Source organism: Anopheles arabiensis, chromosome 2 (genome assembly GCF_016920715.1).
Source record: "Anopheles arabiensis isolate DONGOLA chromosome 2, AaraD3, whole genome shotgun sequence".
Lineage (NCBI taxonomy): Eukaryota > Metazoa > Arthropoda > Insecta > Diptera > Culicidae > Anopheles > Anopheles arabiensis.
Window position 1 is genome coordinate 36,953,274 of NC_053517.1, and position 17,681 is coordinate 36,970,954.

The 17,681-nt window shown below is 45.2% G+C and overlaps 2 protein-coding genes across 5 annotated transcripts; one reads left to right on the forward strand and one right to left on the reverse strand.

Annotated features, from left to right (window-relative positions):
• The first annotated feature begins 200 nt into the window (after positions 1-200).
• Positions 201-2,177, forward strand: LOC120896659 (valacyclovir hydrolase). 2 transcript variants are annotated; one of them, XM_040300956.1, is made up of 4 exons: positions 201-364; positions 432-1,014; positions 1,088-1,343; positions 1,419-2,177. In XM_040300956.1, the coding sequence occupies exons 2-4, from the start codon at positions 444-446 to the stop codon at positions 1,507-1,509; spliced, it is 918 nt and encodes a 305-aa protein (XP_040156890.1). In that variant the 5' UTR covers positions 201-364; positions 432-443; the 3' UTR covers positions 1,510-2,177. The 2 variants fall into 2 exon arrangements, with proteins under 2 accessions (XP_040156890.1, XP_040156889.1); XM_040300955.1 differs by having other exon boundaries at positions 202-359.
• A 59-nt stretch (positions 2,178-2,236) lies between these two features.
• LOC120896658 (anosmin-1) lies at positions 2,237-11,295 on the reverse strand. 3 transcript variants are annotated; one of them, XM_040300953.1, is made up of 6 exons: positions 11,169-11,295; positions 9,906-10,232; positions 4,270-4,449; positions 3,606-4,158; positions 3,307-3,524; positions 2,237-3,239 (listed from the first exon to the last, which is right to left on the reverse strand). In XM_040300953.1, the coding sequence occupies exons 3-6, from the start codon at positions 4,447-4,449 to the stop codon at positions 2,562-2,564; spliced, it is 1,629 nt and encodes a 542-aa protein (XP_040156887.1). In that variant the 5' UTR covers positions 9,906-10,232; positions 11,169-11,295; the 3' UTR covers positions 2,237-2,561. The 3 variants fall into 3 exon arrangements, with proteins under 3 accessions (XP_040156887.1, XP_040156888.1, XP_040156886.1); XM_040300954.1 differs by having other exon boundaries at positions 4,291-4,449; positions 9,906-11,295; XM_040300952.1 differs by having other exon boundaries at positions 9,906-11,295.
• Between the last annotated feature and the right edge of the window lie 6,386 nt (positions 11,296-17,681).

The following is a 17,681-nucleotide window of genomic DNA, read 5'->3' on the forward strand; positions in this document are numbered from 1 at the left end:
CTGTATGCAATGTTGGATTATTTTAAATGCAATGTTGGATTCTTGTATGCAGATTTTGCAACTGTATTATGCTTGAAGCGTATTTTTATTGTAACAATTCGATAATATTTGCCTGAAAAACACGCCAAATATCTTTGCTAAGCCGCTTTCGTGCCACTTTCGTCAAATCGTAACGATAAAAACGAAAAACAGCTTCCATTGAAGGCGCCTGTCATGTTCATTGCATAAAAGAAAAAAAAACAACAAACAATCCGCTTATCAATTGCATCTGCTAATTCTTTTATTCCAATCCTTGTGCTCGTTTGTCCGCGTGTTTCTCGTTTGCTTGTGCCAGCATTATTTTTCCAACATCGACTTCGGTAAGGTATCTCTCCACCTCGCCACAACCCAATGCTACAGTAACCAAAACATTGCACAACGCCTAACAACAGGTTGCCGTCAAAATGATGCGCTTGCTTGCGTCCACGGTCGCTGCGCAGTGCGGTTTGGCCATTCGCATCACCAAAACAACGTCCGCGCTATCGTTCTGTGTTCAATCGCCCGTGGCATCTGCCGTCCGTTCGCGCTCCATGTGTAGTTCCGCTCCGGGAGCAAAAGAACGCCGGCTACAGGTCGGTGCCAGCACCGTGCACTTTGTCGAGGCAGGCGATGGCAACCGCGGCGTCATACTGTTGCCCGGTGCGCTCGGTACGGCCTGGACGGATTTCAAACCACAAATCGAGGGTCTGCCGGCGCTGCTTCCGCACCATCGTGTAATTGCCTGGGACCCACCCGGGTACGGCAAGTCCCGACCGCCCGACAAGCAGTTTACGGTGGATTTTTACGAGCGGGATGCTGCCGCGGCCGGTGAGCTAATGCAGAAGCTTGGCTTCCAGCGGTACAGTGTCGTTGGCTGGAGTGACGGTGGCATTACCGGTCTAGTGTTAGCCGCCAAGCAACCGGAAAGGGTGGAAAAGCTGGTCGTGTGGGGCTCGAACTCATACATATCGGACACGGAGGCTAACATTTACGAAGGTACGTAACAAAACAACGGTGTTACGTCGGAAGACGGAATTTCATGGGTTACTTTTGCTTTGCTTTCTCGTAGGTATTCGGGATGTTAGCAAATGGTCGGCAAGAATGCGGGAACCAATGGAGCAGGTGTATGGTGTAGAACACTTCCCCAAGCTATGGTCGGCCTGGGTGGATGGATTGTTGCGCATTCATCACGAGCGCAAAGGGGATATCTGTTCTGGGTCACTAAAGCACATCAAAGCCCCGACGCTGGTCGTGCACGGAGCAAAGGATCCGATGATCATACCCGACCACGTACCTTATCTGCTGAACAATATCAAAAACACGGAGTAAGGCGTTCGTTTGCAGGCTCGCTAAAAGCAGCATTTTAATGTCCTTCTTATTTTCTTCCTTCTTATATACAGTCTGCATGTGTTTCCCGATGGCAAGCACAATATTCACCTGCGCTATGCAAACGAGTTCAACGCGATAGTGGCCAAATTTCTGCTGGCTTAGGGCCTTCGTTATAGCACCCGAACTTGATTGTTTTTCTGTTATTCTGTTACATAATTTTACGGTCTCGAACGCAGCTTTATTTATTGATTGGTTATCTCGTTATATTGTAAAAGCCAAGCGTGTAACTGTCGAAGAAACAGATTTCGCCATAGGAAGTACAAACACAACTGTGGGTATAAAGAACAATTTGGGTGCACTTCTACATAAAGATTAGATTGATAGCCGCTATCAAAACATTGCCCAAGCTTAATGAATGCTAATGGAGGGTAAAACATATCACAAATCACAGATGTGGTTAAGTTTCTCGTAACACTGAGTCGATTTGTCAACGAAGTTGTCTTCCTTTGATGTACAAACAACACTAATATTTTATCAAAAAACTCTAAAAAATATGAAGACATAAAACAAACAAAAACACGGGTCTTTACTTGGATTTCAACAAATAAAATGTAAAACGCAACGCTAAATGTAACCTCAGCTAATGTAACGCAACCCTAGTGTTACATATTCAGCACTTGGTTTGTGTCATGGATTCTGTTACATTTGCGTTACAGCTGTGAACCGTTACATAAGTTACTTGAATGATTTTTGTTATATGTATTTGCTAAAAAAGGTTTCATTACATTTTTTTGTGATTTCTTAGAAAAAATACTTACCTTAAATTTAAATTTGTTGTTGTTGTTTTTTCGGATACTTCATACACAAAGTTTGTACACTTTACCCCAAGTATATCGGAGTGATCACATCCTGCTAACGGGGCGCAATCACATACGTGTAATTATTTCAACCAGACATCTCTTAGAATACAAAACGTAGCTTAAAAATCTAACGATGGCAGCTCAATTGTTCTATGGTATTGAAGATGGCGTGGATGAAGGCAAACGTGGAATACAAAGGACAACCGATGGGGTGATAGAGCATCTATTGCAATCATCAAGTTTAGTAAAGGATAACACACACCAGTACACACTCACACATACACACATACACATGCACACAAAAACACACCTGCGTTAACCATCCGCGTACAACTCCTTGCTCACCCACCCACCCTATTGAACGTTACACTCCGATGGTAGCAGCTCTTGATCACGAAACTTGTCACATTTGGGCGTTACGAACGTACGGACAATGTCGTACCCGGGGCTGGCGCGTCGATGTCCGCCTATCCGTACGCCCACCGTATAACGGGTATTAAACTCTAGCTTGCCGAACTCGTACGTATTGCGCCGCAGTACGGCATCCTGCCAGTGGTTGCCATTGCCGGTCGCACTGTTCCGTGGCAGCGTGAGACATTCTCGATTCCCACGACACATGTGCACCTTGTAACGGCCATATCCCCGCTCGGACCAGCCAAGCCGAACGGCTAGTCCCGACTTGCGCAGCGCAAAGTGGTACCTTATCGTGCCCATCGTCGGCACTCCGTGACCGATTGCTCTACCGGTGGTTCCTGCTGCGCCGGACAGGCCGGATCCGGCATGTAGTAGGCCATCCTTGAGGCTGGGCTGGCTTTTTGTCGATCGTCGATAGCCGGCATCACCCATGAGCAGGTTGTCCAGGTTGAGCGGTGTACCACCACCGTCCTGTACGGGTGAGGCGGAGGAGGTGTTCACTAGCAGATGGATGGCGTTGGACTTGAGCCGTTTCTTGCCGTAAACACTGATTGCATGAAGCTGTAGATAGTAGTACCGGTTCGGCAGTAACCCCTGGATGTCATAGAACCGGGTAGGCTGTAACGTACGTTAATGTAATAAGGCTTCAAATGGCGCAACTTAAGGGTGAACGCAAACCGCTTACCGCTGCGATGGTGGCCATCTCCTTGAACAGGGATGATTTGTCCGTTTTCGACCGATTGCTGGTATGGTTTAGGTAGAGGCTCCAGCCGAGCTTGTACTTTTCCACCGGCAGGTCCGATCGGGGCAAGGACCAATTCACCCGACAGCTGTACGTACGGTCTTCTCTCAGTATCAGCGGGCCAACAGTGAGGCTGCTCGGTGGTTGCGGTCGATTTGGCTCTGAAATAAGACAACGGCGAGATGTAATGGTCAAGTAGTCAGCTCCAACCTGCAAGTGTGTGAGTGTGTGTGGATACATACTTGCACTTAGCTTAAACGGTCGTGACGGTGTCGAATAGCCACGGGTACCCATTCGGTTTACAGCGGCCATCCGCACCTGATACCAGCGGCCCGGTTTTAGCTTAATCTCCCCCTCGTACCGCTTCACCGTGCCCATGTTGTACTGGGTGAACGTTTCCAGCACATGTGGCTGCCAGTCGTTTTCCATCCTGTGCTCGGTGTAAGCATAACCGATGTGAAACCGCGACTCGGTAATGTAGTACGTCGGGCTTTGCTCACTCTCCAGCTTCACGTCCCACTGGATCTGGGCGGTGCGGGACCCGCCCATCTCTACCAGCTGTATCTGGCCCGGCACGGGCGGTAAACCGGCGACCTTATCCAACCCGTACGGGCTTTGGCAGCTGTGGCCGCACGAATGCTCGCAGCACTTCTCCACACCCGGACACTTGTAGTCCAGCCCGTCGCACGTGTTGAGGCACAGGCTGTCCAGCTTGGACGGTGGTTTCGGTGGACAGTCTCCGTACTTTTTGTAGGCCGAGTTTTCCAGATAGTTGCGTATGCACATGCTGTAGCACTGTGAAATGGAGATGTGCACGAAGAACGGATTAGTTGCGGTCAGTTGAGCCGAGCACACCTTTCTCTAGCTCGAGAGAACATGCACCACTAACGGAAAGGAGTATCGTACTTTCTTTTTATCCGTACTAACCTGTTGGTTGTACGTACAGTTTGAGCGACATCTTGCTGTGAGTAGATTGTGGGGTTCGTTCATACTGACTACGCTAGAAGCGAGAACGGCTAACGGTATGTAGAGGAAAATGTGTTGAACTATCACTAGCTTCAGGAGGTTTCGTTTGCCTTGGAGCATCTGAAAATAAGGAATAGAAGGAGAGAAATAGAGAGACACATACAAAAGGTGCAGGATACATGAATGTATATTGGAAAGTTAAGCATTCGCCTTTTTACTAAGATGTAAAGATGGGTAACACAGAATCAGAATCATGAATCTGCGTGAATCTTCATAGTGGGCCACACTGGCAGCGAATCCATACGTCCATAGACCTCACCTACATATGCATATCTCAAGAGATTAAAGAATCCTTGACTATTCATTGTTCTTCAGAGGTTCATTAATCTTCAACTAATTAAAACCCCAAACGATTGAAGAATCTTTAAAGATTTCAAGATCCATAAATACATGGAAGATTGATTTGATTGATTCTAATCATTCATCACAGCAACGATTCATATGAATTTTAAGGAAAGATACATGAAGCGCGGCACTACTTAGCAGGTTGTTTGATTCCGTTGTAAGCACTAATCACTATGGACCTGCTGGAGAATTCGATGTGAAATCATAGTTCCATATTTATATATGCAAGTTCAATACAATGTGATCAACGGGAACTAATATATTCTCTATTCGCTAACGTTTAAAAATATGGGTTAAAGCAGGAAGAAAAAATGAGATAATATCCATATCTATGACAAGACCAGTTTTCTCTAGCGTTTTGGCGTCAGCTCGAACAGTAGTCAGGCCTGAGCAGCAGAAAAAAAACATTCAATAAAAAAAACTCTACCAAATAGGAACAAAACATTGCCCGCAAATTGTGGTTTCCCAATCAAATGTGCGTTCTATCCTTCTATGGACAAATGAGGCCAATAGGCCTTAAACTCTTTATAGAAGTAATAATCCTTTCATCTATTGTTTTCCAGATGACTAAAAATAACAGTATTCCGCATTCATATGCAAATGATATATATGCAAATTGCATTGCCTGAGCAATCTTTTTTTTTTTAATTAATGGATCGTCATAATCTAAACCGTTAACATTTAGTTACGTCTATACAGAATTGGAACCACTGATCGGTTCTTCACCATGCGCCAGGGGGACGGGCTTGCCTGTTCAACTTGGCGCTAGAGAGGGCCATCCGTGACTCGAGAATAAATAAAAATAAATAAATAAGTCAACCCAGATCCTGGCATACGCTGATGATATAGACATCATTGGTCTGTGGCTCTCCTATGTAGCAGAAGCCTACCAAGGGATCGAGCAGGTGGCAGAGAACTTGGGATTGTAGATAAACGAGGAAAAGATCAATCTGATGGTGGCAACATCAGATAGATGAACGGACATTTGAAGCCGTCCTAGAATTCACCTATCTCGGGTCAAAGGTCAGCAACGGCAATAGCCAGGTATCTGAGTTACGCGCAAGGATGCTGGCTGCTAACCAGTCTTTCTACTGCCTGAGAAATCAGTTCACCTCAAAGACCCTGTCGCGACGGACGAAGCTGGGACTATATAGTACCTATACGGTACCGGTACCCGTATGTGTGCAAGGGAAATGGAGCAGCCGTTATAAGGACGAGCTATACGAGATGTACGGCGACCTCACTGTCGTGCAGCGTATCAAGCTCGCCAGGCTCCGGTGGGCTGGCCATGTTCTACGCATGGAAACGGACGACCCCAGCCCGTAAAGTCTTTTTAGGCCGTCCAAAAGGACACATGGAGGCATGGTAGGCCAAAACTGAGGTGGCAAGATGGCGTGGAGGCGTCCGCCATTATGGCTGGAATATCGGACTGGCAGACGAAGGCGCAAGACCGTGAACGGTTTCGGACACTCCTGAGCCAGGCCAAGACAGCAAAGCGGTTGTAGCGCCGGATAAGTAAAGTAAGTAAGTATACAAAATTAGGTTAGTTTAAGATAAACTCAATGAAATGAAGCAAAAAAAAACAAACTTGACATCACAAAGAAATATATAGAAATATAATATGTTTGCATTCAACTAAAACAGTCATTGTAGTTATTATATTCGTGTAAAAGCTAACGATACTTTTTGAACCACCCAACCGGAATGTAGGATCCTTGCTGCAGATCAGGCATGTCAAACTCATCTTAAATTGCGCATTTCGGTTTGCAAGTAGAACTTATTGTACGGGCCGCAGGCTTTCCTCGCAATTATAATTATCACATCTGGCATGCCGTAGTAACTTGTTTCTGACACAAAAAAAAAAACAACTAATACCTGCCAAAGCTCTCCCCAGCCCAGATTGAAAGTCTTTGCTATATTTGATCAATCATAAATGACATACGGCAACATCTTCAGCAATCTTATCCTATACTAAACATCATCACAATAACACCGGTGGAGGTATTTAATCCCTGCATTAAGTTGTAGCTTAGTTATATAAACTGTATGCGATGTACGTTTCTGCGCCAGCATGAAAATGTCATTGGCATCCTTCCACGTAGCTCCTACTCATAGCTAGGTGCTCTATTCAAGTGTTATTTTTTGTACAAACTTCTGCGAAGAATCTATTTCAAATACTAAACTGCATTGCTGCAAAGATTAGCAATCGCGACCGAGTATGCCGTACCGGTGGCCGGTGCATACTCGCCAGGAAACAAATGTTGCATCACGAACCAGTAGTTGCAACGGCACGCTTCTGCAATAATGCACCAGCAAGAATGGCAACATCATCGACAAACGACTCACGGGGCAAAAGTCAAAACAAAAAGCAAAAAAAAGGAATTCGAAATGTATAAATAATCTGTAGGTTTGAAAAAAAAAGGCTGCAGCACTACACAACCTGTGCCCAGATTCACGTCCACGTCCATAAACGTCACCGCGATACCTGATGTGATGTGAGAGGGCGAGACAGAGAAAGAGAAAGAGAAGGAAAGAGCGAGAGACCGTCTTGAAAACGAAACGGTAAATAAAGGTTAAATTTAATAGCCTCATTTACAGCGTTTTGTTATGAACATCCGTGGTATTCGCGCAGGATTCGAAGAGCGGCACGATACGGGAAACTCGCGCGACCAACACGCAGGGCTCTCGACCTCGGTCCAGCCATGGCTACGTGTGCGAGCGTGTGTGTGTGTGCTACTGCTCCTTCGGTAGGTGCATACTACCTCCTTGAAGCTTGGCCGCCCTTGAGCGTAGTCAACGCGATCATTTTACGCGCGAACTATGCAGACTTTGACAAGCAAAAAGTGTAAGACAAATAAGTGGTCAGATTCCGGCGTCCTCGCAGCACCTCGCGAACAGTTTCGTGCGTTGTTGTGGTGGAATGCCTTACAAACTTATGCTCCCTGCTGCACGTGTATGTGGCTTGCACAATTTAGTGCAAGCGATGCTAAATGTTGACCTGCCCACAAGGCACAAACACACTCACACAATGGGGGACGGGCACGGGTGATGGAAAGAGGATTTATGTTTAAATTAATTTGAAAGTTGATCGATCCGAGCCGCAATGGAATATGAGTGTGCTCCGTTTTTGCAGTTTTTTGTTGCCCCGGCTACCGTTACATTATCATTTGTACGCGTGGCCATCCATGCTGTGTTGGCCATGCCATGCCGACGCTTGTTGCAGGCGTGAGAGATGCGTGTTCTTCGTGTTAGATAATGGGGAAGGGGAGGGTTTATTGCCGGTGGTTTGAGGAATTGCGTTTTGAAAGGAATGTTAATATGTTTCAATTACGGATAGAAAAGCTGTGTCAACATAAAATCGACGCTGCGCTGCCCAACGGTAGCATGGGAAAGGGACGCCACGCCGGTGGAATGGCAATGTCTCTCTCTCTCTCTAAATACATACAATATTCATCAACGGATAGAGCTATTAACTATGAAAGGGGTATGGGAACGTGGATAGAGTGTACGACGCTAACAAAAAAGAACAGTGCACAAGTAACGTGTACTATCGCAATTGATATTTTATTCATTTTGATACTTTTTGCCACCATTTTTTTCCAATTGTCAACACATTGCTTGTTGTGTGTACGCGTGTCCTGCGTTTTCTAACGAGCAGCAAAAAGATATGTACGGAAATTCCCGTTTCCCTTTACCGATTGATGCAGCTTTACTAGACAATATTGTTTTTAAATGTAACTGGGAGTGTCAGCTACGGTTAGAAATAGAAAATGATTGTATATCATAGTACTTAAAGAATAGCTGGAAAAATTAGCATATTTTGTATAAAAAGCTAAATGAAATGTAACTATCGCGTACCATAATCGATAATCGAACGCTGCTAAAATCTCTATTGCAATGAAGAGACAAACCTATAATTAACATTAGGTAGGTGCTAATTAAAGGGCCGATCTGGTGGTACAGTCGTCAACTTGTACGACCTAACAACATGCCCGTCATGGGTTCAAGCCTCGAATGGACCGTGCCCCCATATGTAGGACTGATTATCCTGCTATGGGTAATCCGTAAGTCACTGAAAGCCAAGCCAAGTCCCCCAGTAGTAGTGGTAGGCGTAGGCATTGCCCGGAGAACGATTGTGTTGTGTCAAAAAAGAAGAAGAAGGTGCCAATTTAAATCAAAAGCAATAATTACAGCTTGTTTTTGTGTTGTATTAATTAACCTTTATTAACTAATACAAGGTAGCAAACACACGATTTTCAACTGTCTCAGAGTGGCCATAGTTAAGATCATCTGTTACCAAAACTTAATGAAAAAATAAAAATCGGGACCAATTTTTAATAGCCAATGATAAGAGAGGCCTTTTTGATTTGCGACAGACTAGCAACAGTGGTAACTTTGAGCTTTTTTGAGCTTTTTTTTCTTTGGAAAAACCAAGGTAGGAAATACTGAAACCCTTTCAATGTACTTGCATTATACCAGCATTAACGAATACATTTATTGTTTTATTTTTCACTTTTTTTGTTAAAGCCAAGAATTAATATAATTGTAATCAATGGCTATCCATGTTCCATAGTGTAGTTCTTATGTAGTTCCATAAGAAATGTGTTTAATCATTACCAAAAAATTAAAAATCCTGTAAGCGAATCATTCACTTTTTTCTTAAATGCCTTATTTCAATCAACTCCATAAAGCCTCGGCTAGTTATGTCGTGAAAATATCCGTAAACCTCTGTCCATAAACTCATCAAAGTGCGGCAATATTGAATCTTTTCGTAAAGAAACGCTTAACTTCCTCATTTGGCACTTGTCTTAGTCTTCAGCATATACACCGCGTATCGATCACGTTTACGATCACGAAACGGGTATAATTTTCATTTTTGCCTGAAGCTGCAATTACCACTCATCGCACTGGTCTCCCCCGCTCCGGCGCGGACCACACAGAGATCACGAAATCAGCAATCAAGCAACAGAAAGCGCCAAAGGATGCCCGCACACACAACAAAAAAACCCTACCCAAGTACACAGCAATGAAGCAGCAGACAGAGTACCAACAGCCATCACTATTACCTTCTCAAGAAAGCAACCGAAGAACACAACGAACAGTGGGAGCAAAACACGCATCCGTCGTTGTGCTCGTGGGAGGCCAAAAGTGAAAAGAAAGTCATCCCTTACCTTGACCTACTGCGGGTGGGGTGGCGTTTCGTTCGGTCCTTTGGCACACTGCACTCGGAATTGTGCGGAGAGGGTGAGCTGCTGCTGCTGGTGGTTGGTGGTGGTGGTGTGTTTCCTATTGCATCGGCCCAACCGTCGTCGTGAGCCTGTGTGGTCTTGACGTTTCTGTCTGATGCGTTTTCAGTGCGCTTTTAGGGACACTTTCACGTTCACCAAGCACGCTGTTTACGGAGCACACCGTAGCACGGGTTTGTTGTTTGTTCTTCTTTTGAATATATTTGTTCGGCACAATTCATCGCCAACATTCGTCTGCATCACATTGCTACACTTTTGATTTTAATGGAATTTAAACACTTTTATACACAATTTCTTTTCCTTCGCTTGCCTCACCAAGCATTCACATCACGCAAAACTGCACACGCATCATCGGGACGGCCACCCTCGTTGGTCGCCGGGGGGTACGAGGCAGGTTTGCACCTTTGCACCGACTGCAACCACCACTGTCGACCACTTTCACACGGCAGTGCAACCGTTGATGGGTTGCATAAATGCGCGGCAGAAACGGCTCGTGTGAAAGTGTAACCCGTCGGCCGGTTGGAGCAACGGCCATCCCCCGGGGGCGCTGTGCGGTGGTGGTAGGACGTCCGGTTCGAAGCTTCACGCGGCAACGAACGCACTTAACCTAAGTACACACTTGCAATTAACCTCCCGGGATTTTTTTTCTGGCACCGCATCCGCGGTGGAGGACACTTTGACACGGTTTTTGACACAAGGACTGTCGTAGGTTCGGTGCGTTTTCTTCTGCTATTTGCCGTGCCGTGCTCAGCAGGCTATGATTTTTGCACACTCAACGGTGTGAAACCGAACGCCGGGACGCTCATCTCCACGGCAGCAGCACAACAACACTTCCACACCGCACACGCCCGGCGTTCGATCCTTATCGGCAATCTTCTGCAACCGACACCTAATTATCCATCCCTCCTCCTTGCCCTGTGCTTTTGCACGTTTATGCAGCACCGGGTGTGCTGTTTGCACTCAGTGCAATTTCTCTGCAGCTCTGTGGTAGTCGCTTCTTGTCCCCTCGTTCCCGATTTCCAACGCGAATTACAACACGGCCGGAAAGGCTTTCGGCGATACCGCACACAACCAACCCAAAATCACAAACCCCCCCTTTTTGGGCACTGTGGTGTTGGGGAGATTCCTAACGACCGCAGTAAGAAGGGTGGCTTAGGTCCACAAAAACACTCGCACAGACAGACTCACACACGCACAAACGAACAGCAAGAAAAAAGAAAACTGCACACTCAAACTGCACCGGCGATGTCTGCAACTTGTGCGGGCAAACGGCTGTGCAGACGACAAACACACAACCGCGAGGTCGCGCTGTCGATGGCAGAATGAAGCCTTTTTCTGCGCACAGCCCCAATGTTGCCGAATGCGGCAACAGCCCCAGCGTGTTGTGGCCCAGCGCCGGGTGCATTTGCGAGCGCACCACACACACACACGCGCGCGCTGAGAGAAGTGGTGCGCTCGTGTAAATATGAAACCGGTATAGCATCTATTTACAATTACAATTGCCGTGTTATCTAGTTTAGTTTTCTAGTTTTGTCCAACAACTTTTGTGTCCTCTACATTGAATTATGACATAAAAAAATCGTTTTTAGTGCCTGATTTTTTTTACTCTTCAAGCTAGTTATTTAAAATGCTTAAAACAACTGTCTCACGTTATCACACATCTTTTAATGTAACATCCAACTTGTATAATTTGTGCAGAGCAATTGGCAAACACTACCGCTATCGGCTTCATATTTACACACCACACACAGGATGAGCGAGATGCAACTCTCTCAGCTCTCAGCTGCATCGGGTTGCTCTCTCATTTTGTTGGCGCGGCTCGCGAATTCTCCATTCTATGCTCTCCTTATTTTTTTGCGCTGATCATCATCACCATCATACTCGCCAGCATCATCATCATCATCATCATCATCAACAACAACACATGATCGCTTTCGTGTTCGTCTTCTGTTCCTTGAGTAGTGAAGAGAAACTGTCTAACAGGTTTGATAACATTTTATTGCTTTATTGGGGTGTGAATTTTCTTAAATATAGCTACACAGTACCAAAACATATTCATTAACTAAAACTCAAACAATTCGCCAATGGGCTGCCTCTACCATGGGCTGAAAATGTGATATGTCTGTTTTTCCAGTTTTGTTTGGTCTACCGTTTTGAGCTCTCAAGCTGAAATTGTATCACATGGCGCGTCGTCACCTTCCGGAAGTGTCCAAGTGGTGCTAAGTCGGTGCTTAGTATTGGATGAAACCTTACAGACGAACAAGAGACGAAGTTTGAAGTATCTCTTTCTTGGTTTACTCGACTAAGCTTGACTAGACGATTTGCTACAAGCACCGAGCCCACTTTGCTGTGAACTGCAAAACTAAGCCCCAAATTGTCCAGGGATATCGTTGGCTACCGCATCTGCTAGTCAGTGGTAGCTCTAACCCCCTGTAGTCTGAGATTTAGTTACAATGTTTTTGTGCGACAAATTCTGTAATAACAGGAACCTCCTACCAGTTATTACAAATATGTCACCCTTTTTGAAAGCCCGTCGGCTCATTAATTGCTGGGTGCATTGCTGATTGACAAATAATTCTGACAATCGCTGATGATCATCCGAGTACGCAAAACTGAACCCCACGCCACGATTGATTGATGAGGAATCGATTGCCCTCTCAGCTCTCCCCTGCATGGACTCAGCTCCCCTGCGACCTGCTGCAGGGCTGCAGGAGTGCAGGTGCAGCATAAAAGTGCAACGGCAACCAGTGCACTGGCAGCATTGAGCTCGATTGCGTTGCAAGATCTTGGGTGCTGACGGGTACACAATTTTCCAATCCGGTTGTTAATGTTTGACAAATGACACCCATAACATGCTCGCGTACTGCATGTACATTTACCTTCACCAGCAACCGGCCGTAGCATTTCGATGATTTGGTTTGGTGAGCAGGAGTTCTGCGGGGTGTATTTCCGCTGCATGTTTTAAATCGCGTGTGTATCATTTTTAGAGTCCACTTTTTGTTGTTGTTTAAAGCAGATTCGTCGAGTGGACGGTTTTACACGCTGCTTTATGATTTGCTTCGCTTGAAGACACTAGTCTATGTGTGGGGTTAGCATGTATGAAACACATTCCAGGCTTGCCAGTCTAATTTGTCTTGCTGAGGTATGGACAGTGCGGTATGGATCGGATCGAATTTGGCTGCATTGGAAAGAACATAAGGAACATGGGTGAGGCACTACTCAACCTATGCACTGTCCCGTTGATTGACGGTTTGCGGTTAGCGGTTTATGAACTCACCTTTGAACCAGATATCATTGCGGGTGTGTATTGTGTGGGGTGATAGTGGACGAGATATTTTACATTCGTTGAATGTCGTTGAACGTTTCAATGTTGGATTTAAAGTCGTGAAAAGAGGAAGCATGAAAATGGAAAAGAAAAACGAAACGAAATAAAAACTCTCTCAGTATGTATTATCATAGTTCCTTAAATTTGTTTATAGATCGTCTGTGTAGAGTTGTAGAGGAACGATGATTAAAATTGTTTTGATAGATTTTTTCATAAGAAATAATATTAAGATACTTAACATTTTTGAGCACACCCAATGACAAAAGATGATGGAGCATTGGACTGGATTCGATTATATCTGCATCGTCCAAGTAAATTTTGGATAAGGTGACGACTAAACACCAAGATTTAACGATCCCTTTCATGCTACCTTTATTTACACTTTAATTCAGTCATACAAATTGAGTTTACTTACTTGCTTATCCTTATTAATTGAGTTTATTGTTCTATTTCTCGTAACGTCCTACGCGGAAATGCCGGCCTAAACAGGCTTTCGAGACTTAATTCATTACCACGTGGCCGGATAGTCAATACTTGCTACGGGAGGACGGTCCATTCTGGGCTTGAACCCATGACGACCTTTCAAACTTGTTAATGATTTCTCAAAATAGAAAATAAGTATTTTTGACACTTTTTTTAGCACTCGAGTCGCATAATTGGCCCTACAATTTGGGATTGTTTAGAATGGGTTTGTTTGACACTTTTCCGTTTCATTATCATAATCTACCCTTTAGTGTTGCAAATACTGTTTAAACAAAAAATGTTGCAAGCAAGGACATTATTTTTACACCAACACTTTCTGCTAGAAGTTCTTCATTACCTAGGTGGCGCATTGATCCGTTGGATTGTACCGATCGACGTCGCTCTACATCAACAGGGCACACTGCTCCATCACACATTCCTCAAGGGAGAGAGAGAGAGATAGATAGAGAGAGAGAGAGAGAGAGAGAGAGAGAGAGAGAGAAAGAGAAAAACAGAAATACAGAAATCAATGCAACGAAAGTTACCCTCTGCATGATCCCACTCCCTAGCAGGATGCCGGAAAAGCAAAATGCAAACAGTACGCTTATACCCACCGTTACACCCGTCGTGGTCAAACGTTACGACAAGAGGAATAAATCAACCCACCGGTCGCTGTGGCTACCGATGCGAACCTTCAGCCAACTGTCCCAACAAATGGGCCAGGGTGACAGCGAGCGGGGACAGTGACTTCATCCTCACACGCGCTAGAAAATGTGGATCCTGGCGTTGACGGCGTTGCACCAGGGCCAGCCACTATTTAACCTTTGCTTTTGTCTTTGCCTACATACTTACCGCCAGCGGACAAAGGAGCTGGAAGCGTTTAGGAGGTTGCATTCGCAACAACACAAAAATGTCGTTCTGCGCAACCAAATGCAGCTCACCCAGGGGGGACGGTTGCGGTTCAGCTGCTTGCATTGGCGTTATAGAACAGCTTCACCAGTACAGCAAAATGTAGCATGGTCAAAAAGTGATCGATTAAGTGATTTGAGTTAGGAAATGTTTGTTAACTTTAGAAAAGAAAAAACAAATTTGCAGAAGAAAGCGGCAAACAATCCTCACAAGCCAATCCACTTGCACGGTACAAAGTAGCTTTAAAAAACTAAGGAAAATATCTTATGACTCATGGTACGGTAATGGTGGCGCAGGGTTTTTAAAACTAAGCAACCATAAACATGTACAAACCGGCAACTTCCTGAACAGTAAATCCCAAACCCTTCTGACCACACGCGCGAGGCCTTACCTTATTTGATGGTAATGAACTTGAGGCAAAGATGCAAATGCAGTTTGTTTGCTTAGGCACGTTGAATCACTGACAGAAATGGAATGGTTCTTGGGTGTCGCCCAGGGGCACCCTGGCATTGGTGAAAGATTATATTTATTGCGTTTTAGTTGGTCATTAGAATGGATGATCGATAGACGTTTGTTAGCAGTTATTACTAACTTGTACAGTGTACTAAAATGCAAGCAAAAGTGCAACAAGACGTAAATATGCAAATATTTTATACAAAAATCGTGCTAAAACATCAAACAAGCGCATCGATGTTGAGCAATATTATGAGATGTTTCTTTACATAGTGTGGTCTTGTTACCTGGAATCTTCCAATTCGTAACTCTATCTACTCGTGCCGTGTATGTGCTACATCGAAAGTCCCCCCGAACCCGTGCGTCATATCCGTGTTGTCGTTTGATGTCGAAAATGGCCACCGGCAAAACCAATCGCTCGTCCAATCCAGTTCAATCATAATCGCGAAAAAAAGAAGCAGCAGCAACAGCAAACAAACCGCCACCCTCACCGAGAGCCTTGCCGAATGCAGTGCGCAATGCGACTCGATATTATTGTGTGCATAAGGAAATTAAACGATTCCTACGCTACGAATGAATGTGCATAAATTGCACTGCATCGGGTGGATCCAGCTGGAGCGCCGGGAGAGCGAAAGAAAGTGATGTAGCACAGAAGGGGGCTGTGGGGTATTTGGAACAGTTTGGCCTGCGTTGCATATAGTGTCTCCTGCTGCTGATGATGATGATGCTGCAATTTGTGCAATATAAAATCGGATCCGATTTACGATTCGAGCGAAACGATTCCAATGATAAATGAATTCTGCCCGTGGTCGTGTCGGTTTTCAAGGGCTTACCAAACCTTCCCCAATATTGCCGTATGTTGATCTTGCCCACGTGTGTTGACACAGTGCAGCAATTGCACTATTGCTGCTGTTGCTGCTGCTGGGTTTGTTTTGATTGCTGCAACGACCGCATCTGCAGCGCTTGGGCCCCGTGCAGTGTGCGCTGCAAAAACATGGAATCAGTTTTGCTGTTTCAAGATTGATGCCGGTGCCCTTTCCAGGCCCAAATAGAAGCGGCAGCTTCTTCCGTCTGCACATTATGGAGATGCGTGCCAGCAAACAAAGTGCAGAGATTTGCGAGAAAAAGGAGCAGCTCGACAGGAAGCATTTGCACGGTGGGAGGGCAAAGCAAAAAGACAAACGAACCGCAATTGCTGCGGCATTGTTTTTTTTTTTGTTTTGTTCCTCCAAAGTGTGTCCAAGAGGGCGAGGAGGCAGAGCAGAGGTACGCTCCCTCATGTGACCCACATTTAAATTGTGCGGGCGGTCGCCCCCCCCCCCTGCGATGCTTGGCTCTTGGCTTCGAGGATCGATGAGCTGACCGAGCAGCGAATTCACCCCATTAGTCATCATCGCACTGCTACTGCAATGTTTATTTTTGCTGCTCGATGCAATTAGGCACAAAAAAAGGGTCGATGCAACGCGTCCGGTGCTTACCGATGTGCTTTGCCAACGGGCGGTGCAGTGCAGCTTGGGCTGAACAATTTGTCATACCCAAGCGTACGGCGGAGGCGTGCTTTAGATGAGGCGAAGGTGAATTGTGTTTATCGTGCCTTAGTTTAATGAATAATTTAGCATATGTTTAGCTACGACAGAGGTTTTGTACAAAATGTCTCATCTTTCAGTTTACTTACAGTTCCCTGGTTTTAAAAAGAAGATAATGTCCCGTCGTATATGTGAAAATTACTAATTTGTATCGTTTTTAATGTGCCTGTCTAATGGACATTGATTGTTTTAAATTATTGTATATAATTATACTTCGATTACTTATTAATACGCACAGATTGTGAGTTAAGATTATTCAAATATAAAATATAAACAGAGAATTAAAGAATTAAAGCAATACGTTAGAAAATATCTAAAATAACTAAAGTCGCTTAACAAAATGAAACTATTGAAAGATGCCAACTGAAGCGGGGTAGAAAATTGTACCAAATCTGGTGTCCAAATTACCTTCGTTTTAACGCTCGAGGCGAAAACACCCAATGGCCCCAAATGGAAGGTGTATAAAACAAAACCGAGAGTGATGAAGGTTAGAGAGTTAGAATATCGTTAGCCTTGAACTCGAAGCCACCGTTGCACTCTCGCTGCCAGGCACCGCGGTTGCTGCTACAAGTGGGCGGGCAAGTGGAAGAGAATAAAAAAAAACACACACACACACACAAGATGCAGCAGAGAGGATCACCCGAAGCTTCCCTTTTTTGGTGCCCTCGTCACAACACACATTCCACACGTCCCTTGCAAACTGCAACGCGAACAAAACGCATCCGCCGAGTGGCAGCGGCGTTGGCGGCGGCAGCAGTCTCCTTTAACCGTTTGCTTCTCGCGGTCCCATCAGTACGATCGCGATTGAGATCGGGTTGATGGGGAACAGGCAAAGAAAAGACACATATGCGAAAAAGCATACGAGTGAGAGAGAGAGAAAGAAAGAGAGCGAGAGAGAGAGAGGTCAGTGCAGAGCAGGTTAGCGCTTACGAAGAGCAGTGTCCTGTGATGGCAAGACGATGCACT

Bases quoted from the DNA above. Each gene is read 5' to 3' on its own strand.
- LOC120896659 (XM_040300956.1), top strand. From the start codon at position 444: ATGATGCGCTTGCTTGCGTCCACGGTCGCTGCGCAGTGCGGTTTGGCC. The intron at 1,015-1,087 runs GTACGTAACAAA...GCTTTCTCGTAG, and splicing joins GGAGGCTAACATTTACGAAG to GTATTCGGGATGTTAGCAAA. The intron at 1,344-1,418 runs GTAAGGCGTTCG...TCTTATATACAG, and splicing joins AACAATATCAAAAACACGGA to TCTGCATGTGTTTCCCGATG.
- LOC120896658 (XM_040300953.1), bottom strand. From the start codon at position 4,449: ATGCTCCAAGGCAAACGAAACCTCCTGAAGCTAGTGATAGTTCAACAC. The intron at 4,159-4,269 runs GTACGATACTCC...TCCATTTCACAG, and splicing joins TTAGTACGGATAAAAAGAAA to TGCTACAGCATGTGCATACG. The intron at 3,525-3,605 runs GTATGTATCCAC...GTCTTATTTCAG, and splicing joins ACCGTTTAAGCTAAGTGCAA to AGCCAAATCGACCGCAACCA.